Raw genomic sequence first — 16883 nt, 5'->3', positions numbered from 1 at the left:
ATCCCTCACTGATAACACTCCAATTACACACTATAAAGTAAGGCAGCTTTCAATCCAACTTCCATGAAGCCCCCTTCCCTCCCTCAAAAATCAGCACCTTTGAGAGTCACGCCTCCTCGAATCCCTTAGGGTCACAGCTGGTAACTTACTGAGTAGTATTTCTTCTTGGTTTTGTCAACACATTTTCCCTGGAGGCAGATCCTCCCTTTTCCACATGGTGTTCCCTCCACAGCAGGCAGCTTCTTTGTCAGACAGACCATCTGACCCTGGCGAATGACTGCACACCAGAGGCGGGAGCACACATCCATCCCGGGACACACTGTGTATTCGGGCCCAAAAGCCAGTTTGCACTGGCGGATGGCATCGTAGGTTTGTCCTGGGAGCTCCTCAGGGCCCAAGATCTGCTTTCTTGGTTGGTCCAGCAAACAGTTACCTAGAAGAGCCAAGCAACCTATTATTACACATTTCCTGGTTTTCTCTGCAGTCCTGCAAAGCTGGCATCTGAGTCAGGCAGACCAATAATGACAGTGAATCTCACTCAAAGGATGCTGATGTGAACAGGAAGGTTCTCTGAGGTGTCATCAACTTTTGGACAAGGCCATACTATTGCAAGTGCATTCTCACGAAGCAGTGTATCAGGTGTTGATGTGTCTGTTTCCAATCTGAGGGTGCAAATGAGTTTTACTCCGGTCCCTCTGGCCTTTCATCCTGGATTCCTTTAATTGAACTGGCTCTGAACACATTCCACTCTATTTATCAATTTGTGATTTCAGCGGTGGTGAAGATTCATGGCAAAATAAGCAAAGCTGTAATTTCAATTTTGAGACAGAACATCAGAAATAATAAAGGTTCTAAAGGGGTGCCAAAAAAATCACAAAAACTAGACTTGTACATAATGAGGCACTTGAAAAAAAAGGAAAAAAAAAAGAAAAAAAAAAAGAAAAAAAAGACCCTACAAGGTCAAAGGTAAAATATAAGCTGTATATCAAAACTAATGTTGGCAGTAAATCAGGACTGGGCTTCCTTGTAATGAATGATACTTGGCTGATTCTGGAAGTAGTTTGAAGAGGGCTATCCATTTTATGCTAAACTAATAGACAGGGGAAAAAAAAAGCATAAAGAATTGAATATGTATTTTGATATTATACTGCATAGGTCAAGATTTATCTGGCACTCTGAGAACTCACATTTAATTTCTAGGAGATATACTGATAGATATATTTTTTTTCTGTTACCGTTGAAAAACTTGTTGACATGCAGAACTATTTATTCAGTGTAACCTCTTTTACACTTCATGAAAGGGATATGTGGTCTGGGCAAGCTTCACTTATCCTTGGCCAAAATAACTTACCACAATTTACCTCACTTTGGAACCTACACCAGTATTCCTCAGTTAGGTCATGGGTGAAAAAAGGCTATCTATAAAATTCTCACTACACAAATATGGGACAAAATTTCAAGAGATGGCAGTGAATTAAAGCAGACCAAATACCTCATTTCCCAGTTACTTATGTATTCCTTCTAGAACACACACTTAATGCAATTGTTCTTGTCTTCCTCTAACGACTAAGGACAACTAGCCAAATAACCCAAGAAAATTGTTTCATCACCATCACTTACAACCAAAAAACTGTCTTTTTAAACTTGTGGAAGTCCTTCCACCCTGCTTTATCCCAGCCTTACCTTTAATCCGGATTACTGTGACTTTTAATGAAGACAGGGTGTGCCAATACTAACTGATGAGACAAGTGGCACGAGATAAAAATAATTAAAAGTACCCCAGTGTTCAAAGCCTTTTGTAGTGTAAAATGTTAAAGACAAGATTGAGGGAGCACATTTTTTTTTTCCCCTTGAGTTTCTGAAAAGGACATAATTGGCAAAAGTTGCTGTCAAAAAGAGACTGTGTAAAACTAAAGGACAGTGGAAGTCCTCATTTATATACCTTGTGAAGAGGGAGAAATCTAGTGTAATGTTAGGATGCCAGTGGGAAGGCACTAGCACATCAATATTTAGTTATATACACTACTGCAGTGCTTACCAAACTCCTAAGTGCAACCACTATTCAGTATTTTAAAAGATCATAATAACACATAATTTTACCATGACAGACACTGCTGCCCACCACTGATACCTACCATGACTGACATGACTGGAAATACAAATTTAGAGAAAAAAAAGAGAAAAAGGAAAGTCATATCCTTACATGCACTTTTTTTGTCAATCATTTTAGTTAACACCTCCTTGAACACCTTCCATGTGGGAATAACAAACAGGTCTCATAAGCTTACATGGCTAGTATAGCATACATTCCCCTTTAGAACACAGAGGAATGAGATCCAAAGTTTTTTTTAACCAATCCTCCTCTCAGAAAACACAACTTATGTCTATAAAGCCAGTTGTTCCAGTGTTCCAGCTGATCTCACACACTACATTGAAAATGGAAGACAGGGAAAGCCTCTAAAGCCTAAGGAAGAGGAAGAGGAAGGGAAGGAAGTATTTATACTTATGGATAGTATTAGTGGTAATCTGTGTTTAGACAGGGTGCAATGGAGTGCAGGTGTTTTGAATGCCAGTTGATCCAACCTCCTACTTGTAACAGTCAGAAAAGACAGAGTTAAGAAGTTGGAGATGGATTTGATCCTGAGCCCCTGGTTGAGAGGGCAGAGAGCTTCAGGTCACTGCATTACACTGCAACATACAGAGTATGTATATACCACTATTCCCATTTCTTTTCCAGAGAAGTAAAGAAAATCTATAAGCCCTGGAATAAAGCACCACTGTTGTCTGATGACAGTGTGAATTAAGACACCTCATTATCTCTCCTCAATGTTATGTGCAATATATTTTGGGGAAAAAAAAAAAGGCAGAATAAGAACTGTGCAGGAAGCAGATAACGATGATATAAATGAATTAAAACTGAAATAGTCCTTTTTTCAGGTTGCACAGAGTACCAAGCACTGTGACTAAACACAATAAATCACAAGCAATCATACCCCAGCCTGATGGTTGGTATGACAATAAAGGCAATTAGTACCTTAGGAGAGGGTTGTCTGAAAGCAGATGAGAATAAATGTCTCTGCCTTCTGGACACTAACACAGCCTTTTCTTCCTAAATGTTAAACTGCCATCTGGGGTCATCTCATGAGTGTGAAACAAATGGTCATATCATGATAATGGTGTTTATAGTTCTCAGAGTGCACCTCAGGAGACAGGGAATCAGCACCATGATCTTCCCCAGATCTCATGGTTGACCTTGGATGAGACATTTATATTGGGATTTATTTAGTTGACTTTAACTGTATGTAATGCTGGTGCCTGCAATCCAGTCAGCTGTCAGATGTTTCAGTACTCAGGCAAATGAGTTTATGGAGTAATTCAGCACCACTAATGCAACTGATGTGATCAGTCAAACCATTAATGCCATTGATTAAACCCCTCTGCACTACAGTAGGAACTTAAATACCTAGCTTAGGAGTAGCTACCCACATAATAAATACCCACATTCTATGAGATGAATCCATTCCCCAACATCACTTTCCAAATTTAAAAAAATAGGAACATCAGTACTTGATAAAGTGATGTTAAGAAATTACAGAGTTAAGGCTGTGATATTTGCTGTTACATCAGTATGGGGTGAACATCTGAATCTACGCAGGAAACTTAAAGCTTTAATAAGACACTGACTGTTCTTTTATAGTAGAATACTATTCACAGATTCAAATTTCTGTAATTCATTCAAATTTCCTTGTGCTCCCCTTGAGGAACAGCAGATGAAGCCCCTTATTTATTTCTTCACATCAATGCTTCCATGCCCTATTTGTTACAAAGCACAGCTCATAAGCTCATGCCCATTTGGACCAAAAACCTGGCACAAACTCCTTATACTGCTTGTTGGAGAATGGAAAAATTTTCTTCTGGAGGGAAAACACTGCAATTATACAACAGTACATTTGCCCCAGCTAAGGAAAAAAATGAGCAGTCCAAAAAGCAGACACATGCTTATTCTGAAGGAAACATGGAAATATGGCACGTTTGCAGTGTTTCATTATCAGCTCAATGTTGTCTGAAAGGCAGCGTCATGCTCTGCTAGGATCCTGTGGTTTCTGGTACACTTTGCATACATTGCAAATTGGAATCATGAAGCTATGGTTTCATTCCCTGGATGGGGGTATAAAATAAAACCAGAAGCTCCCTTCTTAAAAAAAGGTATGTCTTTTCAGCACAATAATCTGAAGAGACTACAGTTTAAATAATTGACTTCCATTTTTACTTCACAGACAGTGTTTGTTTTAATACAAATATTTGATTTAAAATAAATAACTAAAAATAATGTAAACCTCAACAGGAAAGTAAGACTTAGAAAATGTCTCTGAAGGCCTCATCTACCAAGAAAAGATACATACTGTATATACACTGTATATTTGAAATCCCAACAATAGCATCAGTAATAAAATCAATTCCCAGAGAGCTAGAGGGGGAGTTTCAAGTTTTCTGTTAATTATTTCATCATATCTATAACTCTTTGAGACTCCATGACTGAGTGACAACTACTCATAAATAATAGAAAGATCAGTGTACCCTAACCCATGTGTTTAGAGACTGACAGATCCTAAGCCCTTTAAATGCAGCAAAGAATGGATGGCTTTGTGAACACTGTCACTGAGGACTACTAAACTTAGCATTTAGGAAAAAGGCACTCATGCTGAACAAGAAGACTATCATGAAACTTGGAAGAATCTGAAGCTCCTGACTACTTTTACTAGGAAAAAAAAAATTGGCCAAGTTATATACATAGACCTGTAGGACTGATTCTTACAGACCCTCCTTACTTCCACATTGAGACTGGGTCCCATTAATGGATAAGAGTCCAAATTTCAAGCATCCTGCCAGTTACAAACAAGGTAAAGGTGATGTGGGTGGGTGAAATGCTCTCTTTGTCTTATTTTAAGTGAAAGTAGCTAGCTGCATGGCTAGGTTGCATAGGAAAGAGAAGAAATCAGGTCACAAAAAAAGGAAAAAAAATGAGAACAACCTTTCTACTCATCTGCAATGGCAGAGGAACAGAAGAGGCAATGCAGTGCAGAGTTCCTTTCACTCTCTAAGAGGTCATTCATGGATGGAAAGGGAGGTTCCTTTTTTTACCCTAGTGAACTGTATTTTAACTCAGTAACTAAACTCATAAAGGAAAAATTCTCTTCATATGGGAAAGCTAACTTGGTAATATTAAGTCAATGCCAGGGCAGTATGGACCATAAAACAGGACAGTATAGATTAATGGATTTAATAAAATTGAGATAAATGAAGTCATTCTCTAATAGAGGAAAACTGGATAAAATAGTTCAGAGAGCACTTAAATTAGCTGACAAAATATTTAAAAGCAAAAAAACCTTTACACTCTGCAGACATACCATATTTTCTATCCATAAGCATTTTGGTTGCCATAACAACTTGATCCATTCACTCAATTATGTCATCTTTATCTCAGGATTTTGGAATTTGGATGGTTTATTTAAGAACTGCAGTTGCTTTGGGAGCTGAATGAAGACTTTAAAATTCATTAAAGATTGAAAACTATGCTTTTTTATTACTGCTTTTGGAAAACGACAGTTTTGCACTTAACTCTTCAAAGGGTAAATGACATATTTAACAAATATTAGTTACATGAGTTGGAAGGTAATCTCCTGTAAGTAAACTTTTATCATAGAGGAGTCTTAATCTTTGGTTACAGCCCCTCTACATAAACATAATAAATACAATGACACTGTAAATGTAATAAATACAATGGCATTATAAACATAATAAATATAATTAATGGTCTAATGCTAAATAAATCATACCACCCATTTTCATTTCTGTGAGGAAAAAGCCATTTTGTTGTGTCCTCTCTTTCAAATCCTCTCTCAGCTCACACCTGTGGCATTTGGGAAAACAAGACTAACTTCATGCTTTTAAAGAAACCTCTCCATGTTCCAAATCAAATTATTGCCAACACACACACCATCAAATGTTTCTTTTCTCTTGCATTTGTACCATGCAAAAGGGGATGAGAGTCTGCCAGAATTTTAGACCTTTGCCTTGTTTTCCAAGCACTTACAAGACAGTCCTGAGGATGGGCAGGGAATGAATAAGCTGGCAGAAAATGTTCTTATTACAAAAAGAGATCACAGTGAAAACTAACATGGAATTGAAACAAGGTGTGATAATACATACCATGACCATCATCAAAAAATTCTGTTATAGTTGCTGAAGTGCATTTGGACCAAGGCTTTGAAGCATCAATGCTTGTCAGAATGGAGGACATCAGGCGCTTATCTTCCATGGAGCCAAAGTTCTCCTCACAAAATTTGGAGTCATCATGGGAAAGCCCAAGCAAGTGCCCTACGGAAATGAAACAAATAAAATTATATGACTATCCAAAACAAGGTTTACCAGCTCACAGTCAAGATAAACTGAATTGAATAATTCATTCTCAAAATTTGACCAGCAGCCTAAAGCAGGCCACTTGAAACATGGCATCTACTTGAAGACAAAAAAGCTGTGACAGTCTGTGCCATTACATATAACAAGGAAGTAAGCCATCAGCTGACATGTCATCAAAGTCAGCCTATTAAAACCTGACGAAGACTAATTTTACTTATTTATATTAGTTAACAATTTAGTCCTTACTGTTTTCCCAAACCTTCTTCAGCAAGAAACACTAATACTTCACTCTGTAAAGATGTTCTGCAGCTGTCTAGAAAGTTATTTCTAAAAAAACATACATTTCTAAATTGACAAACATGCTGGTATTTATGGAGCAACTAAACTAACCACATGTAAATTCTTACAGTACATTCCTTGCTGAAGGATCAAACAATCTGAAAAATGTTTTCAAAGAGACTCTCCCTCATAGAAAGTCTCATTTTGTGGGAGGGTGCTTTGTAGAATTGTTTTGGTTAGGGTTTTGGTTTTGTTGGGTTTTATTTTAAATGTATATGGTATTGGATATTTATACTCCTTAACATAAAATAATGTGTACACAAAGGAGCACATGATGGAACATGCAAAAATCTGTAATGCCCAAGGGAGTTCAGTCCGATGCTAGGCAAGTTTTTGTAAGTTCAGCAGCAACCTTTTCTGTTTCAGTGACTCTCATCTTCTCCAATGTCTGGGCAAAAAAAAAATTGACTGCAGGCAACACGCTTTCTTCCCTTTGCAAACATCAGGTTTCACTTTAATTTACATGCCCACACTGGATTATTTCACAGCCAAATTTCTATCCGAAAGACAGAAAACTGAATGGGAACTAAAGCTGCAGGAAGCTCAAGCCTGAACTTAACATTCAGTCTTCAACCTAGGCCAGGAGATGATTAATCAGTCTTTGCTAGACCAAGAGAGCTTTAATGATAAGGGCAAAGACAACCCATGAAGGCCACTGCAGAAAAATAAACCTAAAGCCCTGAAATAGCAGGTGAAGAGACATGTTGAATTGTTTTGCAGTAAGAAAAAGGCTTCTAACATACCATCAGCTTCATGTAGACCAGCTGTAGACCAGCTGTAAAGTGACACAAATAGGGACACTGATTGCAGGATATCATATTCTAATAATAATTTGCATCACAATAATAATACACATAGTAATATGCATCACAATAGTAAAAAAAATAATAATACCTACAATACAGGCTGGAAAAGAAGAAAATCATCACATTTTACCTGTTCACCTTATATAAACTTGCTATTATGTCATTTTTATCAGCTGTTAGGGAGAAGCCAAGAGGAAAGACATGAAGGCAGCACCAACTTTTGAGCTATATCTGAGATTAGGGAAGTAGCTATCTGAGCAGAAGTCTGCCTTAAAGCTGCGGGAGATCTGAAATCAGTGTTTCTGCCCTCTGAAGAAGACAATGTATCTTCTGGCAGCCTGACTCCCAGTGATGCTGCATTTCTAACCTGGTGCTACAGGAAAAGTGACAAGTGGCAACTGAACCTGATCTGTCACCTCAGTTGTACCAGTGATGACTACGAACAGCCAGTCTGTCTTCTGCAGCTACTGAATCCCCACTAAGGATGAGGTGGGAAGGAGAATGAAAAAGGCATTTCTCTCTTTTTTTCTCTCTTCCCCTGATGTGCACACATTTACCAACATCAGTCAATACATCTACTATTTGAATAAAAGGCCTTGTAGTATTATAAAAGCTAGTAAGAATTTATTGAACGAAACTGGGTTAACACTGATGAGAATTAATATTTCTTTCCCTGTTACTGCTGTTGCTAACTACTGTTGCAATGCTGTATCACAAGTACATTGCTGCAAAAAGATAAGTCAAACTTTCACACAGAACACATGTCTAATTACTGGTGTGCTTTATTTGCAAGATGAGGGCTTATTTTCTTCTGATATGTAAACCCACTTTCCTTTGGCAATACTTGTTATATATGGGCCAGATAATGCTAATTTTATTCTGCACCAAGACACAGCTGAGTATCAGTAGGCACATGTCAAGTTTTAATCTGATATAGCACTATATAAATACTTACACTAAAATGATGACAACATCTTTGTTTTATTTAAACCAAATGCTGGTGTTGAGCAAAATAATTCACTACTATGATTATGATTTCAAGCAGACACACTTCTCTGACATAGTAACCAAATAATCAGTGTCTCCCTTCTAACCTATGGAACAAATTTTGTGCAAGTGTCACAGGCTAAGTGCTTAATGAATCACCAGCTACTGTGCCAACAAGGGCTGCTTCTGACTCTGCCAAGGTCTTAGACACCAACGAGAGCCTTCAGGAAACATAAAGATGATGTTATTGTTGGCTGCAGCTCTATAGAATGTTATCACTATGCTTGTATTTGTGCTAATGGCACCAGGTCACACCTCATGTCTGAGAACCAAGAGCAGAGCTGACAGGTTAATGAACCTCAACACATGCCTGGTAGTGATAAAACCAGAAGCATTTTCTGTTGAGATAAAATAAGTCCTTGTAGTGTGTTTCACCAGTGTTCTGATGACTTAAGCAAACATTTAGTAGAGAGGGCTTTAGCCCTATCCTCTACCTTTTGTTGACATATGCCTGAATATACATTGCAGTTCCCTATTTAAACCAGAACCACAAACACCCTGCTCTGCAGAGCTCTTCAGGAGTTCCAGCCAGTTTCTTGTGTTTAACTTGAATCTATGAATTTGAATATGCATATGTTACCAATTAATTATCTGGAATATTTGTAGAAAATTAGTCCAGCAAACAAGAAAGCACCATCCTGGTTGGCCTAAATCTCACTGTAGCAATCTTCTCTGAGACAACTTGTCTGCTTAAAGGTCGCCAGAAGAATGCTTTTGTATTTAACATCCCAAAACTTCTCATAGTTGTAACACCACAAGAAATTACTTCACTGCAGCATGCTTGTGAAATAAGGTAATGCGGTTCTGTCAGTGGAAAAGAAGTTTCATTTCTAAGGTTTTAAACAGCTCTGAGTGAAAAACACAAGCTGGAGGTTTGTTCAGAAAGTTTGTCTGAATAACATCCCATGGCACACAATGCGTGCTCACTGTACCATATGAATAATAGTTGGGTGCAAACCAGCAATTTGAGAACTTAAGTTTTTGAAATGCTCAACATTTTAGATCACCATTAAGAACTATCCAAAAAGCTGTGACATGAAGGATTCAGTCCTGCCATGCAGAATTCAGGTTTCTTAACTGTCACAACCTCTGGTACAGCAGATATCAGCAGATACAGCACAGGTCCTGTTGATGCTGAGTCTTTTGAATCTGCAACTTGGACAGCTCTGAGTTTCTGTACTGCCTATGACATTCTTTTAATACAGTGTTTGTGTGTGTAAGTTCCTCCTTGCACGACCTTCATCAGACCTGGCTTCTGAAAGACTCTTCATCTTTTCTTTCTTTTCTTTGCCTTTGTCTTTTTGTTTTTTAGCCTCCACTACTCCTGCCGTGCAATTTGTGAGCAACCTCAGCTTACACTACGTACTGTCATTGTAATGTGGTCACACCACATCAAACTATGGAAATCCCACAGCTGGGCAATTCAGATGCTCCTGGAGCAGTGCAGAGAGTATCCTGTGTTTTAGCTTGCTCCTGCCTTCCCTGCTTCAAGACAGTATCACTTCTTTCCCCCTCTTTTCTGAGAGATGTGCTGACTCTGCAGAGAATGTAACTGCTGAGCTGTGGACTGAAGATGTTGTTGTTCTTTCCTCCTCCATACAGACAAAAAAAATTATCCTTCAGATATGAGAAATCCTGCAGCCAAATTTCAAGTTCTTCACTTTGAGCAGAGAGACTTCAAATTTTTCCAGAAAATGACTGCAAATTAGTCTCCCTCTAAGAAATGCCTGGACAGTCTCTGTGGAGAAGTTCAGTATAAATAAATAAAATGAAATGCTTCTCAGGCAACTATTCAGCACAGAACATTTCATCCCAAGCACTTTGGCAAAAAGCACAGAAAACAGAAACAGGGTCATCTTCTGGAAAGTGTCAAGCTACTGACTTCACCTTTGATTAGAGTGAAGCATAACTTCCATACTTTACAATGATAAATGGGGTGAACTGAGGACATACCTCATTAACAATGTCTACTTTGTAGTATTAAATCAGGCCATTGTCCTGATGCATAACCAGAACGAGTCACTTACTTGGCATACTTTTGTTTTTGGAGGAGAAGCTTCCCAAAGGATTTGTGAGTCTCTTTTTTTATTTTTCAAATTTGCAAAAGTAATTTAAAAAAACCATGAAAATGAAAGAAGAATAATTTAATAAATAGACAATTCTGATTGTCAGTATCGGAGCTTTTAAATTAGCTACCAGTGAAGTTAGTGATGGTAATATCTGCTCATGGCATTAAGTATATGAATTCTATCTATCCATACATCTTTGCCAGTTAACTTTGTATGTATGCTTAGAAACACTGCAAATGCAACTTTCAAAGAATTTTAGGAAACTAAAATTCCTAGTCCTCAACCTAAATCCCTCTCCATTATAACTTTGCCTGTTAAGGCATCCTGACCAGACTTAAACCACATGAAAATATAAGACAAACACTGTTTCTACCTTTCATTAAAAATAATCAAAATTCAAAATATCCCAGTGATTGGCAAACTCTAAATACTGCCATCAGAAATGAGGCTCCACAACTGGACCCTTCATTCTTTTGCATCTAAGCTAAGGAAGAGACACTTCCCTTCCTATTTGAAGTCTTCCTCAACTCCTTACATCTATGAACACACTGGTATTACCACATGATGCTCAGGACAGTAGGGTGATTTCTAGCTTTTACTGGTGAGGTGCTTCCTTTCCTAAGATCCAATGTGAAAAAGTGACAGGTGATCCTTCAAGTGATCCTATATGTGAGCATAATTCCAGCAAAAGCTTTGGGGAAAGCCAAAGATGTAATGAACATAAATCTTACAAGGGAAGGCTTTTAAAAACTATGCCAAGTTTAGTACCACTACATTTTGTACTGCTATGAACTTCAAACCAGTCTGTTGGGAAAAAAAAAAACCAACCTCAACCAAAAAAGACTCCCAGCAGCTGTGTAAAATGATGACTGATTGAGAATGGGTTAGTAGATCATCTGATGTTTTCTACTTAATGAAGCATCTTACTGGTGTTGACAGTTCCCACTGAGTGAAAATGACATAATATAATTTTACCAGCAGGATGGTGTTTAGTTAAGTTATGCTGTAGGAATGCACAAAATGGTAAAAGAAACAGATGGTGAGGAGGCAGGGTTTAACCTCGTGCAAGTGAAGAAGACCTAGCCTTCTTCTAAAGTGGTTCCTTCCCAAATGGCAAAAAGACCAAACAGCTTAAATGAACTAACAGCCCTTCTTCACTGCATTCCTTCTCCCTTGAGGTGAGATACAGTCTGACTGTACCAGTAAACTCATGAAAGCAGTATGAATCCTGAAGTAGATCCTGAAGTAAGAAATGAAGAAGTTATAACCATTCATCAGACCCCAGATCCCAGGTCACCTGCACTGTCTGCATTCCTGATAGTTGGCCTCCCACTGCACAAGCTTTCCCATCCCAACAACTACTGCAGGTCAACACCTGTTTTACAGCCCAACAGGAAAAAATACCTCCAAGAGGTACAAAAAGAATCCTTAGAGCTTGTAGGAATGGGGTGTATATTCCTAAAATAAGGTAGCAATACTACAAAGCAACTGACAAGTCAGCTAAAACTTACACTCTCTCTAAATATCAGGAGGCAATTGCTCTGCAGGTAAACCAGGAGCACATGAGAGCTGTGTTGGATGTGTGGTGAAGTACCTAGTACTGCTGCTATTTATTTCCCAAGAGTGCCAAGAAGCAAAAGAGAGGATTGGATATTTCTGAATTTTCTTAAGATACATTGCCAGACTATTTGTACAGGTTCTCTGCATCAACAGCATATAAAAGTGATTCTTTTCCCCCACTGGTATCTCAACTACAGAAATAAAGAAAAGACAAAGCATCCTTAACATTCAGCAAGTAAGACCCAGTTTTTGCTAAAACACAAAATGTGGCAGCTCTTTCTCCCAGAAAGAAAACCCACAGCCTTGCTTATGGATATACTTGGATCTCTAGTGCTTGAACTGAGCAGCCTATCAAAATACAGCTCTTGAACTGAATCTGACCACAGGACACATGCAAAGTGACACAGACTGCTAAAAAAATGCTGCAGGCATTGTAATTTGTTTTCTTAGAAAAGCTCAGCTCCAATGAATCATGTGTTTTTCAGTGAGGTCATGCCTTTCACCTGATTTGTAGTGGGGATGACTGGGGTACAAAAGAAGGTCAAGTGATTTGCCCAAAGTTAGCCAATGAGTCACTGGCTCTCACAGGATCAGGATTCAGGAAGCTCCTGGATCAACATTCCTTGGTCTAATCACCAGCCCATACCTTCTGCACAAACCTTTAGCTTTCTCTTTTGCTAAAAAAAAAGGATGGCATATGGGAACTCTGTTAAAATAAAACCATTTCTTTCTGCATGTACTGTTTTTCTAACTTGTGCAAGCATTTGGCTCCTCCTTAAGAACTGCATACTTGTATCACTCAGAAGTCCTCTTAAAGTAATGGGAATTTTGCACTAAGAAATCATGGACCTAAGCAACAATGATTAATAAAGTTGTGGGGGTTTTCTTATATATATCAGAAATGTTTTGAAAAAAACATGCACAGAACGTAAAACTGGCTATTCCTCTTTCTTCATACTTGAACTTCCCTTCCAATTTTCTTGTCTTTGACTGCTATCCATCACTTATGAAAGAAAAATAAAAAAAGAGTCACTCTCTCTTTTAAATCTCCAGCCCAGAGGCAGTTTTTAATATTTCTGGCTTAAAAGAGTTCTCCAGACTCAACGAAACAATAGTCTGAAGTGCATTTTTTTTTCAGGAGCAGACATAAACAAAAAAAAAAAGAAGCCACAATCAGACATTCATACACCAGTCCTGTAGACTTTACACAAAACAAACTTCTGCTGAAACAGCTTGTTGTAACAGACTTCTGTGGGAGATCAGATACATCACTCCTGTCAAACAGACAATTTGCAGGCAAAATTATGTCCAGGTAGTATGGACCGGGCAATGGGAAACCACTGTGTCCACATAGACTCAAATAATCATTAAAAAGACATGGTCTTGGAGGTCAACGCTACATGTGCTATCCTAATTAATGGGGCATATAGAAGATAAATATTAATTTTAATGAAAAAGCATGGCATGGTGACACTGATTTCACATCTGCCCAGCTCAGATTAGCTCACAAAGAATATTAATTCCTGGTAGATCCTAGTAAATGAAGAAACTCTGGGAGAGTATAGTGCAAGACTGTAGAAATGGCATCGCCTGCTGTCTTTTTCTTGCGTAATTCTGCCTTCCTCTCAGTATTTCAAGTACTTTCCACACAAATACTACATGATGAAACTGGTAGTATTTACCTGCCAAAGAGGAAATCATCCTTACAACCTTTTTGGAAGGTTGAGGTTCAGGCACACACAGCTGAAGGAGACTTCTTTTAGAATTACAGAATCAGTCATTCAAGTTGTACCCTTAAGATCATTGAGTCCAACCATAGCAATGCAAGTGCACCCCTAAACAATGTCCCTAACACAATTTTTTATGATTTTTCTGCAACATTAGGCAAAACACATTTTCATTTTTTATGAGGTTATATTTACACTTAGACCATCACAACTCCAGTAAACCTCTGAAAATTCAGGTGATGTTAGTACTGTGTATGAGCAACTTCCTGAAGTTCTCTGGTTGAGAATTTGGCCCTCCATCTCCTTATAGCACCATGTGTGCTGTAAGTGGAAAAATTATAAATCACATATAACATTATAACTTAATCAACATATTGTTGGGCAAGTCAAGACTTTTTACTGAAAAATTTAGCCAGCAACCTTTTGTACAGATGATGTTCATATTGGAAGCACCAGTTAAATTTTCTGCCCCTCTCTTCACCTCTTTTGAAGCCTTCGTTTTGATGGTCCATCTTTTCTCTCAACCAAAGGGGATATGTTCACAAGGACCTAATTCAAGAGTTTTTTGCAAGCAGAAGCTTAGACAGAACCTTGAATAAAGTTCAAAGAAAAGGAGTTGAGCAATTTTCCTGCTGTGTGTCATCAGAGAAGACTTGGATGAGTGCGCTCTCTTTTTTGTTGTCTTAAGAAAGCAAATCTGCCTAATTAGGATTACCTGGTTATTTGTCTAAACTTCATCTGTCATGAAAGAAACATAATATGAAAGTCAGACAACCTTAACCATTTTTCATGTGCCTGTGAAATTCTGTGCTCTTGGCAATGTATCCCCCCTGAAATGAAAGGCCACAAAAGATTTGTACCTGTCAAGCCTGAAGCTTGTCTTTATCTGCTTCATCTTGACAGTCTCAGAATCAAAGGGCTGTGTGTTCAGCAATGGAAAAGAAAAGATGACTGTAGCTGCTTTGAGTGTATATAAATTAAGCACATGTGCTAAAATAGGGAAGGAGAGGATTTTTTTACTCTTCTGTGTACATCAAAAGCAAGACAATCACTGAAATGTCATACACATTGTCTTTGTTTTCAGTTTATTCTGAAAGACCAGAATGAGTATGCTTATAAAGGCTACATAGCTTTAACGTAGCAGACAGTTGTAGGCCTACAACTCAAATACAGGCTCAGGCTCTGAATGGATACTTTCAATCTACTCAGAATTCTGCAAAATGGTATTTTGATGTATTTCAGTGAACTGCCTGAGCAGGAACCTCACTTCTCAGATGACTTTTTTACATACAGTTATGCTTTTTAATAAAGCACTACACTTTGCTGACAGCACTCGTGATGTTTTTGTTACCAGTGGTAGCAGATACTACATAATGATGGCATGCTGAAAAAGATTTGGGATTAAATACATTATTTTCTTGTGTTGGTTTCTATACCGTCCCTTGATTTTAGGTGTTAAGCAGCATAGTTGCAGAGGAAGTTGTGATAACTTTACAGACCCATAGAAAATGAGGCTGAGACCTTGAAAAGCCATCTTGTGTATCCCTCTGCCCTAGGGTAGGAGCAGCGTCCCCCAAGCCACAGATGTTTCAGCCAGCAGATCCTGTGAACCTCCAGTAATGGAGATTTCACAGCCTCCCCAAGCAATTAATTCCTACCCTTAAGTGTCCTTCTGGTAGGATGATTTTGGCTAATGCTTAAAGTAAATCTCCCTTGCTGCAATTTAAGGCCATTACTCCTTGCTGTCCCAGGTGGACACAGAGAATGATTTATTACTTAAATTTTCGCAATGATTTGTAAAATATATTTGAAGACTGCTTTTATGTCCTCCCTTTTTGGCCTTCCCTTCTCAGAAGTTACATGTAAAAAGATAAAAGAAAACTAACGAGCAGAGGTTTAATTAGTTCCATGTAGCAATTTTAAAGTGTAGTTTAAAAATAAAATACTTGGAAAGAACATCAGTGAACCCTATTACTCAGGAGGATAGAAGGAGTAATAGCATATGAGTGTGGTTGCATGACAGAGAAATAAGAATTTTGCTAAAGGTCAAGTGAACATTACCACTGAGCAAAAAGGCAGTGCTTTCTCTGTATCCCTTAGAAAAAGAAAAAAGAAAAAGTTCTCTAAGATTGATGGAAAAAAATTAAGATATAGATAATTTAAACTATTAGACCCATGTAACTTTTTGTGAACTAAACTGGAGCTTCGCCTGCTTAAAGACTGCAGAAAAGATGCTTTTGTATTTAAAGATACAAAAGACAAGTTAAATCCTTGGCTTTCCTTAGACTTCCTTCATAATTCTGGGATATAATCTATTGATAAAATGAGCAGTAACTCCACTTATTTTCTCTTGAACTCTCCTCATTTTGTTTTTGTAGATAAAAATCCCTTAGGATGGTGGGCTGTTTGTACACATGCATAAGGGACTCAAGCACAGAAGACAAAGTCAGCACAAACTTCTGACAGCAACTGTCAGAACTGCAATATCAGACTACCAAACATGGTATTTGTCATGCACTGGATATATCCCATTGCAAGAGATGTTAAACATGACTTCAAATTTATTGACTGTGTCTGTTGGTGATGTTGGATCATGCTTATCTTCATGGGATGCACAGGCTGGCTTAAAATTAAACACTGTAAAAGCAACAAAGTCTCCAACCCAAAACCTCAGAGTACTAGAGTGAGAATCTAGTTCTTTTTGTTTCCTGATGGTTATTTTAATAAGGGATATATGCTGGTGCTAACCTATTAAAGACATTAAATAAATGTGAGATTCTGATCAACCATAGGGCTTTTAATGCTCTTCTCCAGCTGCTTCTGTGAAGCAGGGAAGTGCATGAAATAAGGAAATTTTTTTACAGATAGTAGGCCAATGATAACAAAAACTTGCAGAATGTCTACATACTGTGCTT

General features: G+C 38.1%; 1 protein-coding gene across 2 annotated transcripts in view; it reads right to left on the bottom strand.

Annotated features, from left to right (window-relative positions):
• The window catches only part of ADAMTS5 (ADAM metallopeptidase with thrombospondin type 1 motif 5), a 198310-nt gene that overhangs the window by 164044 nt on the left and 17383 nt on the right, over positions 1-16883 (bottom strand). For both annotated transcript variants that reach the window (XR_011728088.1, XM_071755105.1), the window contains exons 3-4: positions 6211-6378; positions 150-433 (exon numbers count right to left, since the gene is read on the bottom strand). Coding sequence is in view for 1 of the 2 variants with exons in the window: in XM_071755105.1 (XP_071611206.1) it covers positions 150-433; positions 6211-6378 (452 nt within the window). In the remaining variant the exon portion in view is untranslated. The remainder of the gene's footprint in view (positions 1-149; positions 434-6210; positions 6379-16883) is intronic.

Source organism: Heliangelus exortis, chromosome 1, assembly GCF_036169615.1.
Source record: "Heliangelus exortis chromosome 1, bHelExo1.hap1, whole genome shotgun sequence".
Taxonomy (NCBI): domain Eukaryota; kingdom Metazoa; phylum Chordata; class Aves; order Apodiformes; family Trochilidae; genus Heliangelus; species Heliangelus exortis.
The sequence above is the reverse complement of the archived record's forward strand: the minus strand, read 5'-3'. Positions and strand labels throughout refer to the sequence as shown.